Source organism: Notechis scutatus, chromosome 4, assembly GCF_049901735.1.
Source record: "Notechis scutatus isolate UNSWTSFEM ecotype Mainland chromosome 4, rNotScu1.2, whole genome shotgun sequence".
Classification (NCBI taxonomy): domain Eukaryota; kingdom Metazoa; phylum Chordata; class Lepidosauria; order Squamata; family Elapidae; genus Notechis; species Notechis scutatus.
Window position 1 is genome coordinate 6,428,702 of NC_142012.1, and position 27,384 is coordinate 6,456,085.

Here is a 27,384-nt window from a genome sequence, read left to right on the forward strand (position 1 = left end):
TCAGAATATCAGAATAACAGAACGACAGAATGACAGAACAACAGAATAGCAGAATAACAGAGTAACAGGATTTCAGAATATCAGAATAACAGAATGACAGAACAGAATAGCATAATAACAGAGTAACAGGATTTCAGAATATCAGAATAACAGAACGACAGAACAGAATAGCATAATAACAGAGTAACAGGATTTCAGAATATCAGAATAACAGAACGACAGAACAGAATAGCAGAATAACAGAGTAACAGGATTTCAGAATATCAGAATAACAGAATGACAGAACAGAATAGCATAATAACAGAGTAACAGGATTTCAGAATATCAGAATAACAGAACGACAGAATGACAGAACAACAGAATAGCAGAATAACAGAGTAACAGGATTTCAGAATATCAGAATAACAGAATGACAGAACAGAATAGCAGAATAACAGAGTAACAGGATTTCAGAATATCAGAATAACAGAATGACAGAACAGAATAGCATAATAACAGAGTAAGAGGATTTCAGAATATCAGAACAACAGAACAACAGAATGGCAGTACAACAGAATATCAGAATAACAGAACAACAACAGAATAACAGAATAACATAATAAGAGAGTAACATAACAGAATCACAGAATGACAGAAGAACAGAGTTGGAAGAGACCTTGGAGGTCTTCTAGTCTTTCCTGCTCAAACAGGAGACCTAATACCTTAAAATCAAACCCTAAATCAGTTCGATACAAAATATTCCCTAACACCCCACCCCCTGAATTATTTTCCTGCCCTTTTTAGTCCCTGAAGTTTGTCACAAACTTCCTGGCCCTGCTTAGAAATGTAATCCCGCCGTGAGTAATGTTGTCTCCTTTGGGGTAGCTTTGCTTTGAGGGCAGTTGATGAGCCGCCCTGAAAAATCCGATGGGGAGACTAAAAGCAGCGAACCTCCTTCTCCCGCAGACACAGGGGGAGAAGAAGACAGTGAGGACCAGCTGGGCACCGAAGAGGAAGCCGATCCTTCTGCAAGACCCTCAGCTCCCGATCAGCCTTCCTTGCCCAAAAGGCCGCCGTCTCACGTTCTTCCTGCAAGCAAGAGAAGGAAAAGCACTTCCCGGAAGCTGCTCTCCAACAAACCCCAGGATTTCCAGGTGACCAACCTCAAGCCCACCTTTGTGAAGGTCTGGGGGAGCTTCTGCCAATCACGCAGGTGTTGGTGGGTTCTGACCTTGATCTAAAAAGGGTCTCTGCCAGGGGTGGGATTCTACCGGTTCGGACCGGTTTGGGTGAACCGGATGTTAAATTTGCATCTGGTTCACCGAACCGGTGTTCCAACCGATTGGCTGGCCCTTCCCCTCCCCTCCCCTCCCAGGAGTCTCCATGAGGCCCATTTTCAATGGAGCTAAGTGCAGGCTTCGCACGGAGGCTCTGGGAGGAGAAAACTGGGCCTTCTGGAAGTCTGGAAATGGGACTGTTTCCGGCTTCCGGAGGGCTTCCAGAGCCCAGGGGAGGACATTTTTGCCTTCCCAGAGGCCTGGGGGAGGCCTCTGGACCCTTGGGAGGGTGAAAATGGCCTCCCTTGGGCTCTGGAGACCCACCAGAAGCCGGAAACAGGAAGTTCTGGTCGTCCCCGCCTTGTAGGTCATCTAGTCCAACCCAATTAGTCCCAGCATTTCAGAGAGTTCACATCCCCTCCCCCAAATTTCATTCACCATTTGTTTATTTGCATCCCACCTTTATTAGTTTTACAAACAAGGTGATGAATGGAGTTAACGGTCTTCCCTCCTTTTTTTTCCCCACACAACAGCAACCCTGTGAGGTGGGTTGGGCTGAGACGGAGGGAAGTCCCCCAGCTTTCTTTCATGGCTAAGGCAGAACTAGAACTCACCGTCTCCTAGTGATTGGCCCAAAGTTACCCAGCCAGTTTTCATGCCTAAAGTGGGAGTAGAACTCATTGTCTCTTGGTCATTGGCCCAAAGTCAACTAGCTGGCTTTTATGCTTAAGGCCGCACTAGAACTCACAGTCTCCTAGTGATTGACCCAAAGTCGTCCATTTGGCTTTCATGACTAAGGTGGTGCTAGATTTCATCGTTTTCTTCTTTTTTCCCCTGTTGCCTTTTGAACAAGGGATCAGCCAGCTCCCTTGAGTTATCTCCAGATCCTCTGACATCGTTTGCAAGCTCACCAACCTTTGTGAGATATCTCCAATCTTGCCCTGCAATCTTGCCCTGCAATCCCTCCCCACCTAGCAACCAGGCAGCAAACTGGTCGCTGGGATTTTGGAATCCCATCCCTGGTCTCTGTCCTCTTTCGGAAGGCAGAGGGGCTTCAAGTGATGAGTCTGGATTAGACTCCGTCAGAGCATTTGCAACGTGGCTACTATTGAGGCAACCCAGGAGCAAAAGACGGCACTGAGAGGCTTAGGCATTTAACAGCGGTTTATCTACAAGACGGATATATATACAGAAACGTATGCGGTAGGCAGAATACCTGGCAAGTAATCCTGTCCTTCACCTTTTTAGATCCGGGTCCGCATCATTGAAGGGAGGCAGCTCTCCGGGGTCAACCTCAAGTCTGTGGTGAAGGTCACGGCAGTGGGGCAGACCAAGAGAACCCGGATCCGGAAAGGAAACGGCCCCTTTTTGATGAGGTGAGAAAAGACTTAGACCTTTGATCAAGGGTCTTCAAATTTGGCAAGTTTAAGTCTGGTGGACTTCAACTCCCAGAAATCCTGAGCTAACATGACTGGAGGAGGAATTATGGGAGTTTAAGTCAACCAGTCTTAATGCTGTCAAGTTTGAAGACCTCTGAATTCTAACATCTATCTGTCTGTCTGTTTATCTATCGTCTCCTCATCCATCCCTATCTATCTATCTATCTATCTATCTATCTATCTATCTATCTATCTATCTATCTATCTATCTATCTATCCATCCATCCATCCATCCATCCATCCATCCATCCATCCATCCATCCATCCATCATCTAATCACAAGGGTCTTCAAACTCGTCCACAAGTTTAACACGTTTGGGACCCTGGTCTTCAATTGTCTTCTGTCTGTCCAGAATTCCTGAGCTAACATGACTGGAGGAGGAATTCTGGGAGTTAACGGTCTTATTTTTTTTGAATCCTGAAAAATGGCTAGGCTCGGGTAAAATGGCAAGTTTGAGGACCCCTGGTCTATCATCTATTTGTCTGTCTGTCTATCTATCTATCATCTCCTCATCCATATCTATCTATCTATCTATCTATCTATCTATCTATCTATCTATCTATCTATCTATCTATCTATCTATCTATCTATCTATCTATCCATCCATCCATCCATCCATCCATCCATCCATCATCTATCACAAGGGTCTGTCTGGAGGAGGAATTCTGGGAGTTGAAGTCCACAAGTCTTAAAACTTGCCAAGTTTGAAGACCCTTGGTCTATCATCTATCTGTCTGTTTATCTATTGTCTCCTCATCCATCCATCTACCCATATCTATCTGTCTGTCTGTCTATCTGTCCATCCATCCATCCATCCATCCATCCATCATCTATCACAAGGGTCTGTCTGGAGGAGGAATTCTGGGAGTTGAAGTCCACAAGTCTTAAACTTGCCAAGTTTGAAGACCACAGCCTTAGAATAACTTTATTGTCCCTTTGAATGTACACCCATCGGCATATATTAAAATGAAATTATGTTGCATGCAGTGCTCAAAGGGTCACCACCTCCAATATAAACATAAACATGACAAGATAAACAAACAAACAGATACAAAATTATGCACGTACTCACAAATATTATATGACACGGAGAAACAACACAGTTTAGCTGGGATGTATTCCTGGACATGGCGAGAGGAACGAATCTTGCGAGTTTGCCAGACGGATGGCCCTAGGGAACAAAGGTGTTACAGAATCCAGATTCTTCCGTTGGGGGTCAGTTTCCCGGAATGCATTTGGGGTGCAGCTAAACCTCCCTCCTCCCTCTGTCTCCTGCAGACCTTTTTCTTCAACGTCTTTGAATCCCCCGTGGACCTTTTCGACCAGCCCATATTCATCACGGTAAGTGGGTTGGGGTTCCTCTTCCCCGGCTTACACGGAGAATGTATCACGGAGCATAGGAAGTGTTCCTCTTAGGTGCATGGGGAGGCCATGGCAACTGTCTTTAATAGGGGGAGGCACATTCCACACTTAACAGATAATCAGAGTTGGAAGGGACCTTGTAGGTCATCTAGTCCAACCCAATTAGTCCAACATTCGGGAGAGTTCACATCCCCTCCCCCAAATTTCATTTACCATTTGTTTATTTGCATCCCACCTTCATTAGTTTTACAAACAAGGTGATGAATGGAGCTAACAGTCTTCCCTCCTTTTGTTTTCCCGCACAACAGCAACCCTGTGAGGTGGGTTGGGCTGAGACGGAGGGAAGTCACCCAGCTATCTTTCATGACTAAGGCAGAACTAGAACTCACCGTCTCCTAGTGACTGGCCCAAAGTTACCCAGCCAGTTTTCATGCCTAAAGTGGGAGTAGAACTCATTGTCTCTTGGTCATTGGCCCAAAGTCAACTAGCTGGCTTTTATGCTTAAGGCCGCACTAGAACTCACTGTCTCCTAGCAATTGACCCAAAGTCGTCCATTTGGCTTTCATGACTAAGGTGGTGCTAGATTTCATTGTTTTCTTCTTTTTTTCCCCCCCTGTTGCCTTTTGAACAAGGGATCAGCCAGCTCCCTTGAGTTATCTCCAGATCCTCAGACCTCTTTTGCAAGCTCACCAACCCTTGTGACCAACCTCCAATCTTGCCTTGCAGTCTTGGGAAATGTCTGCCCAACCTGGGCTGGAAGTTCACAAGAGCTTGTGGGAGGACACAGAAAGCTCACCAAAATCTTGGTGCAGACCAGGAGGCGTTGGCTCTTGGCCCAAATGCTAAGACCCTTGAGGGGCAGAAGGTCAGCTGGCATCTTAGGACACGTTGTTTAAGTGGAGGCTCACTTTTTTTGTTGGTGTTCCCTCTTCAGGTTGTTGACTCTCGTTCTTTCCGGACAGACTCTGTGATCGGAGAATTCCGGGTAAGTCATTTCCTTCCTAATCAACTCTTTTGTTTCTCCCAATAATTATGGAGAAAACTTTTCTTGGACAGGCCTCCTGGCCTCCAGGAGTCATGCGCAATTGTCACTGTCTCTCTTTCCTGTGTGTTGTGCTGCACTGTTGCAAGAAAAAGCAATTCATCACCACCTTCGTTACAGAGGTGGGATTCGAAAATTTTGTACTACCGGTTCTGTGGCTGTGGCTTGGTGGGCGTGGCTTGGTGGGCGTGGCAAGGGAAGGATACTGCAAAATCCCCCTTCCCTCCCCACCCCACTAACCTGCTTTCCAGCTCCGTTCTCCTGTGCAGGGCAACCAATCTGCCTCCCATTGAGTCCCAGCCGATCAGCTGGGACTCAATGGGAGGCAGAGAAGAGATGGGGTTGGCGGGGCCAGTCAGAGGTGGGATTGGCTGGTTCTCCGAACTTCTCAACATTTCCGCTACTGGTTCTCCAGAACTGGTCAGAACCGGCTGAATATACCACCTCTGCTTCATCACCATCATCTGCAGAAACATGACAGAATGTAGAATAGCAGAGTTGGAAGGGGCCTTAGAGGTCTTCTAGTCCAACCCCCTGCTTGTGCAGGAAAAACTAGACCATTTCAGACAAATAGTTGTCCAGTCTCTTCTTCAAAACTTCCAGTGGTTGGGAGCATTGACCAGGAGGGGTCTGACTTTCTATCCTGGGTGGGGGTGGGGGGTGAGGACAGAGGGCGCTTCTGGGGAGCAGTGAAGTCCAGCCTGAACGGTCTTTCTGTTTATGTCTTCCAGGTGGACGTTGGAACTATTTATGCTGAACCCAGTGAGTGGAAATTGAACCCTCATCTTTGGCAGAATGGAATGGATTTCGTTAACTCAGAACTGAAAAAATACCATGGAATGTCCTTATTACAGTTTACAATAATAGAATAGGATAGAATAGAATGGAATGGAATGGAATAGAATGGAATAGAATGGAATAGAATGGAATGGAATGGAGTAGGGTAGGATAGGGTAGGAGAATAGAATAGAGTAAAGTAGGGTAGGGTAGGGTAGGGTAGGAGAATAGAATAGAATAGATTAGAGTAGGGTAGGAGAATAGAATAAAGTATAGAGTAGGGTAGGAGAATAGAATAAAGTATAGAGTAGGGTAGGGTAGGAGAATAGAATAAAGTATAGAGTAGGGTAGGGAGGAATAGAATAGAAGTAGAGTAGAGTAGAGTAGAGTAGGTAGGGTAGGAGAATAGAATAAAGTGTAGAGTAGAGTAGGAAGAGTAGGGTGAGTATAGAGTAGAGTAGGAGTAGAGTAGAGAAGAGTAGGGTAGGAGAATAGAATAGAGTATAGAGTAGAAGGTAGGGAATAGAATAAAGTATAGAGTAGGGTAGGAGAATAGAATAAAGTATGGAGTAGGGTAGGGTAGGAGAATAGAATAGAGTAGGGTAGGGTAGGGTAGGAGAATAGGGTAGGGTAGAGTAAGAGAATAGAATAGAACAGAATTATTTATTGGACGAGTGATTGGACACACAAGGAATTTGTCTTTGGTGCATAAGCTCTCAGTGTACATAAAAATACATTCAGAAGATACAACGCTTAGTGATTGTCATAGTGTCGGAGCGTTTGCAGCGTGACTACCATTATGAAACAACCCAGGAGCAAAACACAACACACAGAGGCTTAGACTTTTAACAGTGGTGGTTTATCTACAATACAGTTATTATACAGAAATATACATGGTAGGCAAAATAACTTGCAAGCAGGCACAAGTTCTTCTTAACTCTTACACGGAGAACTCTGCAATGAATACTGGACACAAGGAGAGAGAACCACACCCTCTAATGGCTGCAATATACGGTATAAACACCTCTTAAAGCAGGGGTGTCCAACCTTGGCAACTTTAAGACTTGTGGACTTCAACTCCCAGAATTCCTCAGCCAGAAGGAAATACCCCATGCTATGCTGAGTCATTCTCATTGCATCAGCAGCTGTTCAGACTTTAACACATAGGTTACTAATAAGAATAAGTCTTTATTGATTAGCCCTTGGGCCATATCAAAGTGCAGAATTCCAGCAACGATTTGTTACTAAAATTGAATGAAAGCAATTCAAAATGAAATTTGGATAAAATACTATTTAAAATGGACCTTGATAAAATACACTTTAAAATGGAATCTAGACAAAATACGATTTAAGATGAAATAGTAATAAAATACAGTCCAAAATAAAATTGTAATAACGGACAAGAATTTAAGATATAGATAAAAAGGTTACTAATAAGCAACCAAATCATACTCGGAAACAAATAAAACAATAGAAATTGCAAAGATACAAGCAATATGGTTATAGTCATCAGCGGGAAGAGATAGGTACTAGGAAGGATGAGAAGAGTAATAGTAGTGCAGTCTTACTAAGTAGTTTGACAGTGTTGTGGTGTTGGAAGAATTCTCCTTCTGGGTTCAGTTCCAAGTGGGGAAGAAAGACACTGGAAACACGGCGACTGCTCGGAAAGATGGTTTAATGGTGGACAGGATCATATGCCTTGGGTGAAGAAAGAAGGAAGGGTTGAGATGCTGAAAGTCCCTGGGTTTTATACCCTCTGTTAGGATTTGAATTGGAGCTTGTATTCTGATTGGTTGTCAGACTCCCGTGGGGCCATGCAGGGCCCACTCTGTAGGCTGTTTAGATAATAAAATATAATATTAAAATATGTAGAATTTTAGAAAACAATGAATATATAAAGATGTATTTCTTTTCTTTTCTTATTATTATATCTATAAAATGTTTCTAGGATAGATTTGGGAGGATTATATGAATTGTTATAAAATAAACTAAGCAAATTATAGTTATCTCGCAAAGTATGAATGAACAAAATTGTAGTCAAATGATTGATTAATAATGATACTAGGGTATTTAATCTTTGATTGATAATATGAGTTATTATGCAATGTAACTGTAATTGTGACTATGAAATGGATGCACAAAAATTTGTAAACCAACCGACACACTGCTTGTACACTTATGGCTTTGGGCAATTCTTATGATAGCTCTACCTGGAGTAGATCTTTGTTATGTAAAATAGGCCGGCCTAGGCCAGAGTACTGGTCTATTAGCAAAGGTGGGGGTGAGCTTCTGCTTCTGAGTTTCTACTTCTCTTTTTCGGGGAAAATATTCTGCCTTTTTAATATTTTCCTGGGGTATTTCATTTTTTCTAGGAGAGGGGGTGGGTGCTAACTTCCTACAGTGGGATGCCAATAGAAAGAAAAACGGAGAAAGTCAAAGAGGAAAGAAGTGCAGGAAGAAGAGAAAAAGAAAGGAAAAAGCTCAGCGTCTCAGCTCCTGAGCCACCGTGTCCCAGTCTCCTTCATTTTATCAGACCCTTTTATCCGATGAGGTGGGTGTACGGTAGGGTATAAATGTCTCTTACTCCCACCCCAGGGCATTGCTTCCTCCGGAAATGGCTGCTGATGTCGGATCCGGAGGATTTCTCGGTCGGCGCCAGAGGCTACCTGAAAGTCAGCTTATATGTCCTCGGTCCTGGGGACGAAGCCCCCGTGAGTATTTCCATCAAAGTGGGGTCAAACTTAGAAAAAGGGTATTACCCCCCAAAGAAGACTCTCCTCCTTGGTGAGGGGCTCTTCAGGTAGGTGGCCTCGGTGTCTCCCAGCAAAGTCCGCAGCGCAACGGAGGGACTATTCCAGCTGGATGCCGGGCAGCGAACCGGTTGCTGGGATTTTGGAATCCCACCCCTGGAAAAGTGCCTGCAGAGAGACAGGTGGTCCTCTAGGTCAGGGGTCCCCAACCACCGGGCCGCGGACCGGTACCGGTCCGTGGAACATTTCCTACTGGGCCGCCGGTTTGCTGGGCGCCGCCATCTTGTTTGACGAGAAAGTGCTTCCGGGTGAGCTGTTCTGGTTGGAAAGCGGCGTTTGGGTCCTGAAGGAATCCTCACGCCTTAGTTTCATCGAAGGGGGCTTCGAACGAAACTAGGGCCTGAGGATTCTTTCAGCACCCAAGGCAAGGCGAGCCGAGCGACCGTCCCGAAGTGAAGCCCATCGACAAAGGTACAAAGGAGGAGTTGAAGGTGGCGGGGAGAAGCGGGGGACGGCTGGCTGGCCGGTCGCTTGGCTCACCTTGCCTTGTCATGTGTGCTGATGCCGGTACCGGGCCGCGGATCATTTTGTGATGCCAGTACCGGGCCACGGCACAAAAAAGGTTGGGGGCCACTGCTCTAGGTCAGCGGTTACCAACTCGTGAGCCGGGGACCACTGATGGGCCATGAGAAAAATTTGGAGATCCGCAGAGAAATGTCCCCTGCCCTCAAAAAGCAATTAATCCAGGCTGTGCAGGAACACAAGGCTATGCCACCCACATGGCCCGCCCACCCGCTGGCCCCTACCCTTCGGCCAAGCGCAAACATTATCTTGAGTAGAGCCACGCGAGCTGGAACTGGAAGGTAAGACCAAGGGCAGGGGAGGGAAAACTGCCCCAGGGTGGCTTGCTGACGTTGGTGGGAAAGTCGGTCCCATATTTCAGATCTGCAGGAGTCACCGGATTGACCCTTTGGCCATCCTGGAGCAACTCTTCCAGTCTATAGCAGGCTGGTGCATCCGGGTGGAGGAGCAGCTGCTCCCACCAACGTGTGATGAGCCAGGGTGGGATACAAAATAAACACAGTCACAAAAAACAGGTGAAGCAGCCCCTTTTATTCCTTCACTTTGCTTCCAAGCTCCAAATATCCTTGACTGGAGATAAAAAACTCCCACACGAGCAGTTACAAGAAGGAGGAAATGCCGTTTAAACTAAAAATGCCTATAAATTATAAAAAGTAAAAAACAACACAAACCAGGCAAGATAAGGGCTTGAAGACATCCACAAATATCAGAATACACACAGGGAGGGACGCTAAACTTAGAGAGGAACAATAAACTAGAGATATTTCCATGCTTTGTTTCCAGCACTCGCTTGTATGCATATCCGTCCTCTTATCCAGTTGTCACAGCTGCAGCCCATGAAGAGGATCAAGGCCCTCTCCTCCCCAGTAGACCACGTATCTCCTTTATCCTCTCCTCCCTGCATGCCCTAGGATGGAGAGGGGATGGACCTGGATCCTCCTCTGACTGCCCAGCCGGCCTCTGCCCTTCCCCAGCCTCCTTCACCACCTCCGGAGCCACACTTCCACTCCCTGTCTTTCCTCCTCTCCCTCAGAGTCAGTCTCCACCAGGGGCATGACACAACGTCAGCAAGCCACTGTCAGTCAAAATTCATATTAGTGGTTCACAGGGTTTGAAATTATGAGTTTGGGGGTCCCTGAGGTCCAAAAGGTTGGTGACCCCTGATCTAGGTACTCCCGTGCGAAGGCAGGCAAGTGCTTCATTCGTCCTCTCACTCTCTTCCCAGATGGAGAGGAAGGAAGCTATCGAGGAGAAAGAGGACATCGAGGGGAACGTCTTCAAGCCGCCAGGCGTGGCTCTCCGTGGCGCCCACTTCTCCCTGAAGGTCTATCGAGCAGAAGACCTGCCCCAGAGTGAGTGGTGGGGTGAGGAGGGCAACCTTGCTGGGAGGACGGGGAAGGGAGGGAATGGTTTCTGGGCTGGAAGCCAAACTCTGAAGGCCCCTTCTCTTGGTTGTGGATGATGGGATATCTTATTCAACACCCTGGAAGGCATCTGATTCTGGACGGCTGTTGGGTCTGCTTTGTCAGAACGAGGACAAAGTGATCTGAATTTGATGCTTTTTCAAAGCCCAATTGGGACACTTTTCACGAATGGAGGCAAATCTACGGGGCCCCAAGATAATGTTGCAGGATTCCTATTGTGGCCCCGATTCCTGAGCCTATGCTGTCAGAGGAAGAGGACCTGGAAGATGAGGAGGAGGAACTGGGAATGCCTTCCTCCCCAGGACCTTCCTCTCTGGCAATGCCTTCCTCCCCAGGACCTTCCTCCCTGATAATGCCTCAGGTTCCATCAGACAACCAAGAGGAACAGCCTCAAATTAATCAGGAGGAAGGCATATCGGAGCAGCCCCTGACAGGGAGTAAAGAGGAAGAGTGTTGGCTCGATCCTAAGCAGCGTTGTAGGGAGAAACATGAGCAGCAACGTAGGAGGTGTGGGAGGGTCAGAGAGTGAGCTGAGTCATTGAGCCACACCCCACAGGGGATAAAAGTGGGTGTGTTTTCTCCTGAAACTTTGTACGGGACAAAGTTTAACCTTACTTCAGATTTTCTTTGTGGACTGCCTTGTGATTTTCTGTGAATAAAATTTTATTTGCTATCAGTTCGGACTTGGCAGGCAGGACATGTGGGAATGCCAAGAATATTATCAGTTCCAAAGAATTAACTCTGTGAAGTCCGAGCCAGCTTGCCTGCCTGTGTTTGTGTGAGTTTGTACTCTTTCATCTTTTGGGAAAGAGGAAAGGCGAGACAGAACAATTCCCGAGGGTCTTGTGATCAAAATCCGGATGCTTGGCAGCTGGTTCGTATTTATGATGGTCTCAGGGTCACGTGATCCCCATTTGCAACCTTCAGACAAACAAAGGCAGATTCACTTAACAACCATGGTACCAACTTAACAACTGCAGTGATTCGCTTAACAAGTATGAGTGGAAAGGTCGTAAAATGGGGCAAAACTCACTTCAGAAATGTCTCGCTTAGCAACAGAAATGTTGGGCTCAATTCTGGTCATAAGTCAAGGATTACCTGTACCTCCTTCCTTCCCTCCCTCCCTCCCTCCTTCCCTCCTTCCTTCCTCCCCCCTCCTTCCCTCCCTCAGTCCCTCCTTCCTTCCTTCCTCCCTCCTTTCCTTTCTTCCTCCTTCCCTCCCTCCCTCCCTCCCTCCTTTCCTTTCTCCCTCCCTCCCTCCTTTCCTCCCTCCCTAGCTTCCTCCCTCCTTCTCTCCCTCCCTCCTTCTCTCCCTCCCTCCTTTCCTCCCTCCCTAGCTTCCTCCCTCCTTCTCTCCCTCCCTCCCTCCCTTCCTTTCTCCCTCCCTGTTTTCCTTCCTTCCTCCTTTCCTTCCTTCCTCCCTCCCTCCCTCCCTTCCTCCCTCCCTCCTTTCCTTTCTCCCTCCCTCCTTTCCTCCCTCCCTAGCTTCCTCCCTCCTTCTCTCCCTCCCTCCCCTTCCTCCCTCCCTCCCTCCTTTCCTCCCTCCCTCCCACCTTTCCTTCCTTCCTCCTTCCCTCCCTTACTTTCTCCCTCCCTGTTTTCCTTCCTTCCTCCTTTCCTTCCTTCCTCCCTCCCTCCCTCCTTTCCTCCCTCCCTCATTCCTCCCTCCCTCCCTCCTTCCCTCCCTCCCCCTCCCTCCCTCCTTCCCTCCTTCCTCCCTCCCTCCATCCCTTCCCTCCCTCCCTTCCTGGGGAAGCCGATCCCCATCTCCCCTGGCCCCATTCAGCAGTCTCCACTCCCATGTCCCTTCCAACCATATGATCTTGTGATTCCAGTGGATGATGCCGTGATGGACAGCGTCAAGCAGATCTTCGGCTTTGAAAGCAACAAGAAGAACCTGGTGGATCCCTTTGTGGAAGTTACCTTTGCAGGGAAAACGGTACGTCAGCTCCTGTGTCTTGGTATACTCCTGCTTGAGCAGGGGTTGGACTAGAAGACCTCCGGGGTCCCTTCCAGCTCTATTCTGATTGAACTGGGAAGCGTTGTGAGAGAAAGCCTTTCTATTTCCAGAGACGCAGGATCAGCTTTCCTTTCCTAAAATACGTAGGAGCTACATGGCCCTTTGGAAGCTCTGCCTAAAACCGGAGCTATGTCCTATAAGGGATCTATGGAGTAGAAAGGGGGAATGAAATTCAAAGATAAATTAATAAGTGCAGGCATAAAAGTAATCCTCAACTTACAATTGTTCATTTAGTGACTGTTCTGTTCTGACCTAGGCTTCCCCAACAGCACAAAGCTGAGTCCTCGTCCCGATAAACCCCCTTTTATTTAATTTACAATGAATTTCCTCTCCAACAAAGTCCTGGCCAACCGTCTTTCAAGGTAGTTCCCAATTACAAACCTTTATCAGGCTTGGAAGAGGGGCCAGGCCGATATCTTTCAGATGCGGCAACACTTGGCAAGCATGCTGGAATGAACCAATTGTCTCCTGCAAAGCTCCACTCCCCTTTTGCTCCTCTTTTGTTCCCTACGGGGGGGGGACCATTTACCGCCCCCCCCTGTGGTTTTACTCCCAAGTTGGCCCGTGTTCCTGAGCTGTTCCCTTCATCTGGCAGCTCTGTGCATGCGCACACTGGGAACAGGCTCCAGCTGTTCTTCTTCCTCACTTATCTCCGACTCTGAAGGCAGCTGATAACTGTCAGATGGCCCTGGCCCCACCTCTGCCTCCGACACAGAGCCCTCGTCAGAGCCTTCCCCAGACTCCAAGACTCGCCCATATTCCTCCCCAACCTTCTCACTGTCCAAATATGCTGCCAACTCCGCTGGCTGCTGTTGGGCCACAACACGTTCCAAGTTACCAAGGCACAGAAAAAAGTGGCTTATGATGTTTTTCACACTTACAACAGTTGTAGCATCCCTCATAGTCACGGGATCAAAATTCAGGTGCTTGGCAGCTGACTCGTATTTATGACAGTTACAGCATCCCGTGTGTGTGTGTGTGTGTCACCTGTTCCCCTTTTGCGGTCTTCTGGCCAACAACATCAACGGGGAAGCCCGATTCACTTAACAATGGCGAACCTGTTCTGACCCAAAACCCTTTTCCAATAAAACAAACAATAACCAAAGGGAGCAGAAACCTTTTAATGAGTCTTACGAAGGCTGCTGCAAACTAATTAACTTTGATAAGCACAAGCCTCGCCAAAACTGTGTGAGGCTGCCAAGAATAACAGATAAGAAATAGTTTACAACACAAGAGTCTTCAAATACCAACTGTAATGTCCACGAGGCTGAGTTTCAAAACATCTTTGCTTCCTGCAAAGAACGTCCGATTCACAGCTGGCTTTTATCTTCTTGAGGGAGGGGCCATTAGCTTGCAGCCTTACTCCTGAGTCACCTGTGCTGCTGCAGCTGCTCTTTAATGTGAGCAGCCCTGCGTGCATGCACACTGGGCACAGGCTCCTCGGGAACCTCCTCATCGCTGCTGCCAGCCCTCACAATCTCCAAAGGCAGCAGTCCACTCCCTGATGGTCCTGGCCCCTCATCTGAGTCTTCGCTCTCCTCAGCCATCCTCACCTGCTGCCGGCTAACCACAACAGTCCCTGACTTAGCAACCACATGGATTCGCTTAACAAGAACGGTCGTAAAACGGAGACCAAACTCACTTAGCAAGGGTCTTCCTTAAGCTACAGAAATGTTTAGGCTCAATTGTGGCCATAAGTCGAGGACTTACATGGTTTTGTTTCCCGGTTGAGCCAGATTTCTGCCTGGAAAGTGGGCAGCAGGACCCCCGAAGATGGGGGGGGGCACTTACTCAGGGGTATCTTTCCTTCCTTTGAGTAGCTCTGCAGCAAGATCGTGGAGAAGAACGCCAATCCGCAGTGGAACCAGATTGTCACGCTGCCTGCCATGGTGAGCCCCCTCCCCTGACCCCATCTCCCAGTCTTTTCACAGCATCCTCTCTTTCCCCGAAGCCCCTCTCTGACCCAGCCTCTTCGGCTCTTCCCTGCAGTTTCCCTCCATGTGTGAAAGGATGAGGATCCGTGTCATGGACTGGTGAGTAAAGAGCGAGGAGCCAGTGACGGGATTCTGCCTGAGTCCGTCATTTATAACTCGATCCCCCGTTTGCAAGGTTTGGGATGGGAAAAGGAGCCAGGCAGCCTCGTTTCTAGCTGGGGGCTGCAGTTCAGCCCTACCCGTTGTTTTTTTTTTAAGCGCATGAAAAAGATGGGGATTCTGCACAGTTTGAGTAAACTTGACTCCCTTCTAGCACGGATGATGTTACCTAATTGGGTCATGAAATGTCTACAAGAAAACTCCCCAGCTCAGAGGAGTTCAGAGTCATCCTCCTTCTCTCCTGCTTCTCCTGCTTCTTCTTCTCCTCCTCCTCCATCTCTCCTCCTCCTCCTCCTCCTCCTCCCCCTCCACTTCCTCCTCTATCTCTCCTCCTCCTCCCCCTACTTCTCCTCCTCCTTCCTGCAACCTCTTCTGTCTTCTAGGACTGATGATGGTACCTAATAGGGTCATGAAATGTCTACAAGAAAACTCCCCAGCTCAGAGGAGCTCAGAGTCATCCTCCTTTGCTCCTGCTTCTCCTCCTTCTCCTCTTCCTCCTCCATCTCTCCTCCTCCTCCTCCTCCTCCTCCTCCTCCTCCTCCTCCTCCTCCTCCTCCTCCTCCTCCTCCTCCTCCTCCTCCTCCTCCATCTCTTCTCATTCTCCTCCTCCTCCTCCTCCTCCTCCTCCATCTTTTCTCCTTCTCCTCCTCCTCGCCCTCCACTTCCTCCTCTATCTCTCCTCCTCCTCCTCCTCCTTCTGCTTCTCCTCCTCCTCCCTGCAACCTCTTCTGTCTTCTAGGACTGATGATGGTACCTAATAAGGTCATGAAACATCTACAAGAAAGCCCCTCTGCCCAGAGGAGCTCAGAGTCATCCTCCTACTCTCCTCCTTCTCCTTCTCCTTCTCCTCCTCTTCCTCCTCCTCCCCCTCTCCTCCATCTCTTCTCCTCCCCCTCATCTTCCTCCTCCATCTCTTCTCCTCCTCCTCCTGCTTCTCTTCCTCCTTCTGCTTCTCCTCCTCCTTCTCCTCCTCTCTGCAAACTCTTCTGTCTTCTAGGACTAATGATGGTACCTTGTTTGGGTCATGAAACAACTGCAAGAAAACAGCCAACTTCAAAGGCCCTGCAGTCCTTTCCCCTCCTCCTCCACTCCACAAGCCCATCCCTTCTAGTAATACTGACGATGTTACCTAGTTTGGCAATGTAACTGTCTGCAAGAAAATGTCTAAGCTGAGAGAGTACCAAGGACGCCACCGTGGCCTTATCCCTTCGTGCAGTATTTGAAAACTGTTGTTTACTGATCAAGCCTTCTCCAAACCCCCCAAGAGAGCCCCTCTTTCCAGAGGCAGGCAAAGAGCATATTGTACACAACTTTTTTGTGTGCACAGTATTGTTGATCCAGCAGGTAATTGGATCAACATTTTATTTCGCAGGGACCGAATGACCCACAATGACATCATTGGCACCAGCTACCTCTGCATGTCCAAAATCTCCGCTCCGGGAGGAGAACTGGAAGGTGAGCAGGTTCAGAGGGCCCTGATCCCCAGGCTGACTTAGTGTTGTGGCCCGCCAGCTGACAGCAGAGCTGGCGGCAGACTTGGACATTGAGGAGGTTAGGGAGGAACATGGGCCAGTCCTGGAGTCTGGGGAAGGCTCTGATAGATGCTCTGTGTCAGAAGCAGAGATAGGGTCAGCGCCGTCCGACATTTATCAGATGCTTTCGGAGTCAGAGATAAGTGGGGAAGAAGAACAGCTGGAGCCTGTTCCCAGTGTGCGCATGCACAGAGCTGTCAGGAGAGGAAAACAACTGAGGAACAGGGGCCGACTTGGGAAGAGGGGCACATGTGGACGCTGAATGGCTCCTCCCTGGGGAATAAATAGAAGCAAAAGGGGAGTGGTGGTTGCAGGAGACAATAGTTCATTTTTCTTTAGGGAGATTTGATTATTGTGGTGGTTCGTGCCTCACAGAGACTCCTTGCCAAGTATTTAATTTACAGCTTTGCAACTGGAAGCTGTCCGCCTGGCAATTATCCAAGGATTGATAAGGTCTGTTCTTGCAATTATTGCCCAGACCACGAATTCACAGTAACTAAATAAAGAGAGTGTCATGCCCTTTGTTAGAGTCAGACTCATAGGGAATGGAGGCTCTAGAGGTTATGGAGAAGGCTGGAGAAGGGCAGAGGCTGGCTGGGCAGTCAGAGCAAGAACCAGGCCCATCCCCTCTCCATCCTAGGACATTCAGGGAGGAATGGAGAAGGGAGCAACTTGGCTTATAACAGAGGAAGCGGCCATGATCCCCCTCATTGGTTGCAGCTGGGGAGAATAGTATATAAGAGGGATGGTTAAAACACAGCATTAAAGAAGCAAAGCGTGTTTTATTGGCCAAGTGTGATTGGACACCCAAGGAATTTGTCTTGGTGCAAATGCTCTCAGTGTACATAAAAGAAAAGATACATTCGTCAAGAATCATAAGGTACAACACTTAATAATACTTATAGGGAACAGTTAATAGAATAAGAATAAGAATAAGAATAGAATAGAATAGAATAGAATAGAATGAAGAGTGGACTGGACTAGACTAGAACAGAATAGAATAGAATAGAATTCTTTATTGGCCAAGTGTGATTGGACACACAAGGAATTTGTCTTGGTGCAAATGCTCTCAGTGTACATAAAAGAAAACATACATTTGTCAAGAGTCATAAGGTACAACACTTAATAATAGTTATAGGGTACAAATAAGCAATCAAATACTAGGAAAGAGTCAATAAAAATCATTAGGATACAAGCAACAAGGTTACAGTCATACAGTCACAAGTGGGAGGGGATGGGTGATAAGGAGTGATGAGAAGATTAATAGCAATAGTAGTGCAGACTTTGTAAATAGTTGGACAGTGTTGAGGGAATTATTTGTTATTAGCAGAGTGATGGCGTTTGGGGGAAAAACTGTCCTTGTGTCTAGTTGTTCTGGTGTGCAGTGCTCTATATAGTGTCATTTTGAGGGTAGGAGTTGAAACAGTTTATGTCCAGGATGTGAGGAGTCTGTAGGTATTTTCACAGCCCTCTTTTTGACTCGTGCAGTATACAGGTCCTCGATTGAAGGCAGGTTGGTAGCAATTGTTTTTTCCGCAGTCCTAATTACTCTCTGAAGTCTGTGTCTGTCCTGTTGGGTTGCAGAACCAAACCAGACAGTGCAGATAACAACTGTTGGTCCAGAATGGTATAGGGTTTCTTGCTTGAGCAGGGGGTTGGACTAGAAGACCTCCAAGGTCCCTTCTAACTCTGTCGTTCTATTAAAAAGCCACCTCTTCATTTTTACCCCTTATCTCTCAGACGGTCTCGGCTGCCCTCTTCTTTAGCAGAAGCCGTGATGATACACTACCCAAAAGGACTTCACTTTTTCACTTTTCCCACTCTTTCTTTCTGCTTCAGATGAGTTTCCCGTCACCACAAAACTCTTCAAAGCAACAGAGAGTATGTCCTTAGCATGACTCTTCCCCTCCCCCCTCTCCACCTCCTGAGTGTGTTTCTGAAATGAATTTAAAATCATTTTGTAATCCAAATTCCAATGCACGATGCACATGACATCAGTTGGGGAAGGCATGTGATTCCTTTGGGATGATGATCATCAACCTTGCTTTGGTCTCTAATCCCAGTTTAAATCCTCGCTGGATGTGATTGTGCATGTCTGTGAAAGAGGGGAGATTTAGGGGTTAATCTTTCTGGAGGGGTGCTGCCATCTCTCCTGCACAAAGTGTCTCAGCTTTGATGATTTGAAGATGGGTGGACTTCAACTCCCAGAATTCCCCAGCCAGCCTTGAAGTTCTCTCAATCTCGGCAGGTGGACTTCAACTCCCAAAATTCCCCAGCCAGCTTTGCTGGGAGTTGAAGTCCACCCATCTTCCACTTGCCAAGGTTGAGAAAGGACCTTTGTGGACCAGGAAGGACCTTTGTGCAAATGCAGCATGCCAAAAATGCTAAATCTGGGCAGTTGACTGCAAATTCATCTGGTTTTGGTGAATGTATCTCCAAACCATGTGTATAGCCATTGAGTTTCCCTACTTGAGTGGCCTTCTGATGGTGGACACCTAGCTTGGATTGCTAGGAACCTAGAAGGCAGGGATCATTGTATGGATGGGACCTCATAACCGAGTAAAGATGGCGAGCATGTCCATTCTCACCCTTGTTTAATATCATGAATTGAAAAAAAAAATGCAAGGATTTCTTCTCACTTCTACTGTTTTCAAAGGACTCAGAAACCTCCTGTTTCTGATTGGGCCACCGGTAGAAGAATATTTGGGTGGACCAGTGGTGGGATTCAACATTTTTTGCTACCAGTTCTGTGGCGTGGCTTGGTGGGCGTGGCATGGCATGGCGTGGCAGGGAAAGGATACTGCAAAATCCACCCACCTCTGACCTGCTTCTCAGCTCCGTTCTCCTGTGCAGGTCAACCAAAGCAGACCCAGCCGATCAGCTGGGACTCAGGAGGCAGGGAAGAGATGGGGTTGGCGGGGCCAGTCAGAGGTGGGATTTTGCCGGTTCTCCGAATTACTCAAAATTTCCGCTACCGGTTCTCCAGAACTGATCAGAACCTGCTGAATACCCACCTCTGGACTCTAAAATTGGTTATTTCAGGTAGACGATTATCTCCATAGTTCTACTTCCGTGGGTTTCTTTCCACAGTTGACGATGGACTTGGCTTCCTGCCCACCTTTGGGCCATGCTACGTCAACCTCTACGGGAGTCCGAGGGAGTTCACCGGATTTCCTGACCCTTATGAAGAGCTCAACAGTGGCAAGGTGAGACAGCTCTTCTGAATTAACTGGCGTGCCACCCTGGAGAAGCAGTTGGGTTCATCCAGATGGCCAAGTTGGGAGCAAGAGCTGGCTTGTGAAGGGGAGGGGGCAACCTTCTCATGGGCTCATTCTTATATGTCCCAAGGGAGAAGGAGTGGCTTATCGTGGCAGACTGCTGGTGGAACTGGAGACCAAGCTGGTAGACCACGTTGAACAGAAGTTGGGGGACATCCCTGCGGATGACATCTTGAGAGTGGAGGTAAAGTTTTCGTGCTCCACATAATGCCATGGCCATTAATGTCTTCATCTTTTCAGTGAAGTGGGGGTATAACCTCAAGTGATCATCCAGGGCTGGGATCTCCAAATTTGACCACTTTAAGACTAGTGGACTTCAACTCCCAGAATTCCCCAGCCAGCTATGCTCTTGGTGACTTTAAGACTGGTGGACTTCAACTCCCAGAATCCCCCAGCCAGCTATGCTCTTGGTGACTTTAAGACTGGTGGACTTCAACTCCCAGAATCCCCAGCCAGCTATGCTCTTGGTGACTTTAAGACTGGTGGACCTCAACTCCCAGAATCCCCCAGCCAGCTATGCCCTTGGTGACTTTGAGACTGGTGGACTTCAACTCCCAGAATCCCCCAGCCAGCTATGCCCTTGGTGACTTTAAGACTGGTGTACTTCAACTCTCAGAATTCCCCAGCCAACTATGCCCTTGGTGACTTTAAGACTGGTGGACTTCAACTCCCAGAATTCCCAGCCAACTATGCCCTTGGTGACTTTAAGACTGGTGGACTTCAACTCCCAGAATTCCCCAGCCAGCTATGCCCTTGGTGACTTTAAGACTGGTGGACTTCAACTCCCAGAATTCCCCAGCCAGCTATGCCCTTGGTGACTTTAAGACTGGTGGACTTCAACTCCCAGAATTCCCCAGCCAACTATGCCCTTGGTGACTTTAAGACTGGTGGACTTCAACTCCCAGAATTCCCCAGCCAGCTATGCCCTTGGTGACTTTAAGACTGGTGGACTTCAACTCTCAGAATTCCCCAGCCAGCTATGCCCTTGTTGAGTTTGAGATTGATGGACTTCAACTCCCAGAATTCCCCAGCCAGCTATGCCCTTGGTGACTTTAAGACTGGTGGACCTCAACTCCCAGAATCCCCCAGCCAGCTATGCTCTTGGTGACTTTAAGACTGGTGGACCTCAACTCCCAGAATCCCCCAGCCAGCTATGCTCTTGGTGACTTTAAGACTGGTGGACCTCAACTCCCAGAATCCCCCAGCCAGCTATGCTCTTGGTGACTTTAAGACTGGTGGACTTCAACTCCCAGAATCCCCCAGCCAGCTATGCCCTTGGTGACTTTAAGACTGGTGGACTTCAACTCCCAGAATTCCCCAGCCAGCTATGCTCTTGGTGACTTTAAGACTGGTGGACTTCAACTCCCAGAATTCCCCAGCCAGCTATGCTCTTGGTGACTTTAAGACTGGTGGACTTCAACTCCCAGAATCCCCCAGCCAGCTATGCCCTTGTTGAGTTTGAGATTGATGGACTTCAACTCCCAGAATCCCCCAGCCAGCTATGCCCTTGGTGACTTTAAGACTGGTGGACTTCAACTCCCAGAATTCCCCAGCCAGCTATGCCCTTGGTGACTTTAAGACTGGTGGACCTCAACTCCCAGAATCCCCCAGCCAGCTATGCCCTTGGTGACTTTAAGACTGGTGGACTTCAACTCCCAGAATTCCCCAGCCAGCTATGCCCTTGTTGAGTTTGAGATTGATGGACTTCAACTCCTAGAATTCCCCAGCCAGCTATGCCCTTGGTGACTTTAAGACTGGTGGACCTCAACTCCCAGAATCCCCCAGCCAGCTATGCTCTTGGTGACTTTAAGACTGGTGGACTTCAACTCCCAGAATTCCCCAGCCAGCTATGCTCTTGGTGACTTTAAGACTGGTGGACTTCAACTCCCAGAATTCCCCAGCCAGCTATGCCCTTGTTGACTTTAAGACTGGTGGACTTCAACTCCCAGAATTCCCCAGCCAGCTATGCCCTTGTTGACTTTGAGATTGATGGACTTCAACTCCCAGAATTCCCCAGCCAGCTATGCCCTTGGTAACTTTAAGGTTGGGGAACTTCAACTCCCAGTATTCCCCAGCCGGCTATGCTCTTAGCAAAGCTGGCTGAGGAATTCTGGGAATTGAAGTCCACCAGTCTTAAAGTGGACAAGGTTGGAGAGCCCTTCTGTTAGGAGATGACGAGGCTGAAACTGGTGGAGTCAAATGCATCATCAGTTTGGAGTCTCTACACCCCCCATAGCTTAAGTCCAGCCTGCCTTGAAGCCAATTGATTCTACTCTGGCGCCAATTTGGCTTGACCGTTAGTAGATCAGATTCTTGTGTTTAGCAAGCGTGAAATAAACTCGTAGTACTTTTTAAGCCTATCCTAGTTCCTGGCTTCTTGCATCTGTCATTACTCCACCCCCCCTGGACTTCTGGAAGAGCCCTGATGGGGACCTGCTACATTGGGGGTGGCTGATGTGTTGGTTAGAGAGAAGATCCCAGCCTCCCAAGCTGCCCATCGTTTTTCATTTTTAAATTTTAACATTTTAAGCAGTCCCTCAACAAACTGTTGTAAGTTGAGGATGACCTGTACAAATCCCACTAGTGGCTCTTAGTCCAGTTGAGAGTATCTAGAGTGGGCTTCTTCACGAATGACATTCCCCCTCCTGTTCTCTGGTCTTCTTCAGAAATACCTGCGTCGGCGGAAGTACAACCTTTTCGCCGCCTTCTACTCGGCCACCATGCTGCAGGGCGTGGGTGACGCCATCCAGTTTGAGGTCAGCATCGGCAACTATGGAAACAAATTTGACAACACCTGCCAGCCGCTGGCATCCACCACGCAGTTCAGCCGGGCGGTCTTTGATGGTAAGGAAAGAGTTGGGAGCAGGGATGGGCTGCTGGGGGTTCACAGGGGTCCGGGAGAGCCCCTAGCTAAGATTCTGCATAGTTCAGAGAACCCCCTCCCCCCAAAATCCCACTCCTGGCTGGCCCCGCCCACCCCACCACGCTCCTCCCAGAAGTCCCCACACAGCCCATTTTGGGTACAGGGAAGGGTAGGGTGAGCGCCGAGGCTCAGGGAAGGCAAATAACGGGCCTCCCGGAAGTTCGGGAAGGCCGGAAATGGGCCTGTTTCTGGCTTCCAGAGAGCCTCCGGAGCTGGGGGACGGCAAGAACGCCCCCCTCCAGGCTGCAGGAGGTTGACTAGGCTACATCCATCATGGCCACGCCCACCCAGCAAGCAGGCAGAGAACCCTTTGCTAAATTTTTTGAAGCCCACCCCTGGGTGGGAGGCATAGTCAGGTGAACCAGAGAGAGCAGAACCAGAGATCGAATCAGGGTGGGTCCCCGGGACCGGAGACTTACTCTGGAACGGGAGATCTTCTATCTTGCTACTCCTGAATGGGATGGCTTGCTTATCGTGACCTTTCCTTCTCAGCTAGGCCTTCTTCAAGGAAGGGAAGAATCTGAAAATCATCAAACTCTTGATCTATTCCTGGCAGCATTCCTAGATTGATAGGATGGGGGGCTTGGAAGGCGACTTGAAGATGGGTGGACTTCAGGGGTGGGATTCTACAGGTTCTCACCTATTCGCTAGAACCGGTTGTTAACATTCTAAGCAGTTCGGAGAACCGATTGTTAGAAGAAATTACTGGTCTAATCCTGTAAGGAAGGCAGGAAGGAAACATTCTGGTGTTGCTTACAGAAACTGCCTCTCCGTTAACCCTTATTACATTCTTGGCAGGACTAGACTTCCGGTCTCAGGAACGTCTCTGGAGTTTTTTTCCCCTCCTTCGCTGGTACTTTGCTTGTGTGGAGTGACCATTCAAAGTTACAATGGCACTGAAAAAAGTGACTTATGTCCATTTTTCACACTTACGACTGTTGCAGCATCCCCACAGTCATGAGAGATGCGTGCCTCGATGTGAGTGATATTGAGTTGGCTACACCCAGCCAATGACATGACCACCAAGCCATGTCCACCCAGTCACATGACCACCAAGCCACGCCCACCACCTAAGCCACGCCCACAGAACTGGTTGTTAAAAAATTTGAATCCCACCCCTGGCGGACTTCAACTCCCAGAGTTGCCTGGGCAGCTTTGAAGTCCATTCATCTTCAAGCTGCCAAGGTGGAGAAACATTGTCAGTGAAAGTGGCCATAATCACATGGTGACATGCTTAACTGACTCAATTCTCTCTATATAAAAGCGAAATACCCCTCACGCATCATCACAAAATCTCCCGAACCGTAAAGCCTACAAACTTGAAATTTGGCACCTGTGTTCCTCTTGGCTTCTAGCTGCTCAACAAGAAAGGATTTTTCGAAATGACCATCAGAGCATTAGTATTTTGCATATTATTATTAACACGCTCTGATGCTAAGGAGTTCTACTCCCCCTCCCCACCTGAAAAGAAATCTGTCCCAAAGGCAAAATACAAGCAGAGGAGAGGAGTTTCCATTTTAGTTTCACAGCAGCAACCAGCTTGAGTGCAGAAAAGTTGAGCTAAGCCACGTCCAGGCTCCTTGCTGTCTCCTTCTTGCTTACACAGCAAATACTGCTTCAGTTTCCAAACATTCCTCAATTCTTTCACACAGACAGGATGCTAGCCAGATGAATACTGATGGATGCTGGTAGGCAGAGGCACAATTTTGTCCCCTTGTTTTCCTCCCCAAAAACTAAGCCTGATCACATAGCGTTGTAGCAGAGCAGGGGTATAGAGCTAGTTCTATATATATTTGCATTTTTATATAATATTTTATTATATTTCTGTCTCTCTATCTCTGTCTCTACATCCACCTGTCCGTCTATCTATCTATCTATCTATCTATCTATCTATCTATCTATCTATCTATCTATCTATCTATCTATCTATCTATCTATCTACCTACCTACCTACCTACCCACCTACCTACCTACCTACCTACCTACCTATCTATCTATCTATCTATCTATCTATCTATCTATCTATCATCTATATATCTATCTTTCTACCTAGCTACCTATCTATCTAGCTATTTACCTATCTATCTATCCATCCATCCATCCATCCATCCATCCATCCATCCATCCATCTATCCATCTAGCTATCTAGCTATCTAGCTATCTGGCTATCTATTTACCTATCTATCCATCCATCCATCCATCCATCCATCCATCCATCCATCCATCCATCCATCCATCCATCCATCCATCTAGCTATCTAGCTATCTAGCTATCTATTTACCTATCTATCTATCCATCCATCCATCCATCCATCTAGCTATCTAGCTATCTATTTACCTATCTATCCATCCATCCATCCATCCATCCATCCATCCATCCATCCATCCATCTAGCTATCTAGCTATCTATTTACCTATCTATCCATCCATCCATCCATCCATCCATCCATCCATCCATCCATCCATCCATCCATCCATCCATCCATCCATCCATCCATCCATCCATCCATCCATCCATCCATCTATCTATCTATCTATCTATCTATCTATCTATCTATCTATCTATCTATCTATCTATCTACCTACCTACCTACCTACCTACCTACCTACCTACCTACCTACCTACCTACCTACCTACCTATACATAAAAATGCAAACCTTCCACAACAACAAACTTGCTGCTTCCTGGATAGTGTCCGGCATGAAGGATGAGGATTACCTCTAAGATCCAGCTAAGATGATTTATTGCTCAAACCTGCACACAAGAATCTAGTCAACTAATGTACAATACAAAATTGGCACCAGAGAAGGGCTCATGGAATTCAAGAGGACTTGGACTTAAGACTGTTTATGGGGATGTAAGGATTCCAGGCTGATGACTTGCTTAACTCTGCCCCCCCTCCAGCTCTCCCAGCTCTTCTTCTACAGGTGGAGAGTCACTCAGGTGAGGTGGCTGGTGCAGAAATGTAATAAATAAATAAACCAACGGAGGCCTCTCTGCCTTTTCCATCTCCAGGCTGTCAGTATTACTACCTTCCCTGGGGCAACGTGAAACCAGTGGTGGTTCTCTCCTCCTACTGGGAAGACAGCAGCCACAGGATGGATGCCCAGAATCTCCTCGACAGGGCTGCAGACCGGCTGGTGAGTGCTTGGGGGCTGAGAAGGCTAGCCTTGGAGCCCCCCCACTGCCCCAGTTAGTGTCCAGAAGAGATTCTGCTCTTCTCTGTGGTCCCAGATGATTGCGGTCTCTCGGGCAGTTAGTAGAACGAGCCGATCCTGTCTTGTAAGCGATGCTCTTAAGAAACCAGGCGGACGATGGATCGCACCAGCCCGGCATCCATCTTGCCTTCTTGCCTACAGTTGGCAGGGCCCTGCTGAGATGGCAGCGTCTGAAAGTTGCACATGGGCACGGATTGAGTCAAAATCCTGTCCAATGGGACTGGGTCTCAAAAGGGGGCTAATGAAGGAGAATCTTTGTGGCTCAGGGTTGAAATGAGGGGATCCCTGGTGTTCTCTGAGCTTGGTGGTTTTCTTGCAGATGTTTCATGACCCAACTAGGGAACATCATCAGGCTAGAAAGGATTTGCAGACAGGAGGAGGAGGAGGAGGAGGAGGAGGAGGAGGAGGAGGAGGAGGAGGAGGAGGAGGAGGAGGAGGAGGAGGAGGAGGACTGCGGGGTCCTTGGTACTCTGAGCTTGGTGGTTTTCTTGCAGACGTTTCATGACCCAACTAGGGAACATCATCAGGCTAGAAGGGATTTGCAGACAGGAGGAGGAGGAGGAGGAGGAGGAGGAGGAGGAGGAGGAGGAGGAGGAGGAGGAGGAGGAGGAGGAGGAGGAGGAAAACTGTGGGGTCCTTGGTTCTCTGTGAGTTTGGTGGTTTTTTGCAGACATTTCATGACCCAGCTAGGGAACATCATCAGTGCTAATGTCTGCAAGAACACCACCAAGCTCAAGGAAGCACCCCAAGGACCCCCTCAGAGGGGCTGCCAGGCTGGTCACAGAAAGCTCTGGGGGCTCCTGATGGCTGCAGCACACGACACTGTGTGGTGCCCGTCTGCGTGCGCATGTGTCCTTCAGCTGCTCCGTGGGCCAGCCAGAGGGCTGCCAGCCAGGGCTGGATGTGGCGCACTTCCCTCAGCAGCACGTGGCATTTCTGCTGTCTGCCCCAATGCAGGCTGCCAACTTGGAGGTGGTCCACCTGGCCCACAAAGCCCAGCGTTCTGCCAGCACCTTGGACACCCTGGTGGCTCAGATGCTGGATGAGCTCATGACGGACTGCAGGTAGGCGTGTGGGAGGGGGGAGGGGCCTCTGTGGCCAGGCCACGAGCCCCTGGGAGGGTTCACCAACAAGCTTGTTTGTTTAGCTTGGAGAGGGTCCCGGGACTGAAGAAGGCTGTCCATTGGTGGGCAAGGGGCTCCTCCGGAGGCACTGAGCCAAGGCTCCCCGAGTTGAAAAGGTGATGCTGGAGGCAGGTCGTAAATTCCCACTCCTTGCCTGAATGGCCTCTTTGTGTGGCTGTGGTCTGGGCTGGCCTGGCAGACCCCTTTGCTGGAGGAGGGGTCTCCCATCTGCAGGCATTGGGGAGGGGCGGAGAACAGCCTCGCCACCCTCGTCTCGAAGCTCCTGGTTTGGATCCCTTCAGGTTCAAAGCCTCTGTGAAGTCATACTCTTTCTTTCTTTCTTTCTTTCTTTCTTTCTTTCTTTCTTTCTTTCTTTCTTTCTTTCTTTCTTTCTTTCTTCCTTCTTCCTTCCTTCCTTCCTTCCTTCCTTTCTTTCTTTCTTTCTTTCTTTTTGTTTCTTTCTCTTTCTTTCTTTCTTTCTTTCTTTCTTTCTTTCTTTCTTTCTTTCTTTTTCTTTCTTTCTCTTTTTCTTTCTCCCTCCCTCCTTTCCTTTCCTTTCCTTT

At 48.2% G+C, this 27,384-nt stretch overlaps 1 protein-coding gene and 1 non-coding gene across 2 annotated transcripts in view; both read left to right on the forward strand.

Moving 5' to 3' along the window:
- DYSF (dysferlin) overlaps positions 1–27,384 on the forward strand; it is a 178,004-nt gene that overhangs the window by 33,519 nt on the left and 117,101 nt on the right. The window contains 18 exon segments of the mRNA XM_087965743.1: positions 946–1,133; positions 2,505–2,619; positions 2,622–2,632; positions 3,975–4,037; positions 4,993–5,043; positions 5,832–5,862; positions 8,473–8,588; positions 10,435–10,561; positions 12,469–12,572; positions 14,474–14,542; positions 14,643–14,686; positions 16,119–16,201; positions 18,118–18,159; positions 19,369–19,484; positions 19,627–19,740; positions 22,223–22,400; positions 25,495–25,619; positions 26,655–26,761. Of these exon segments, the coding sequence (XP_087821869.1) occupies positions 946–1,133; positions 2,505–2,619; positions 2,622–2,632; positions 3,975–4,037; positions 4,993–5,043; positions 5,832–5,862; positions 8,473–8,588; positions 10,435–10,561; positions 12,469–12,572; positions 14,474–14,542; positions 14,643–14,686; positions 16,119–16,201; positions 18,118–18,159; positions 19,369–19,484; positions 19,627–19,740; positions 22,223–22,400; positions 25,495–25,619; positions 26,655–26,761 (1,684 nt within the window).
- On the forward strand, positions 5,379–5,496 carry LOC148130639 (small nucleolar RNA SNORA17). The gene has a single exon (XR_015749643.1). It is a non-coding gene; the product is annotated as a small nucleolar RNA SNORA17 (small nucleolar RNA).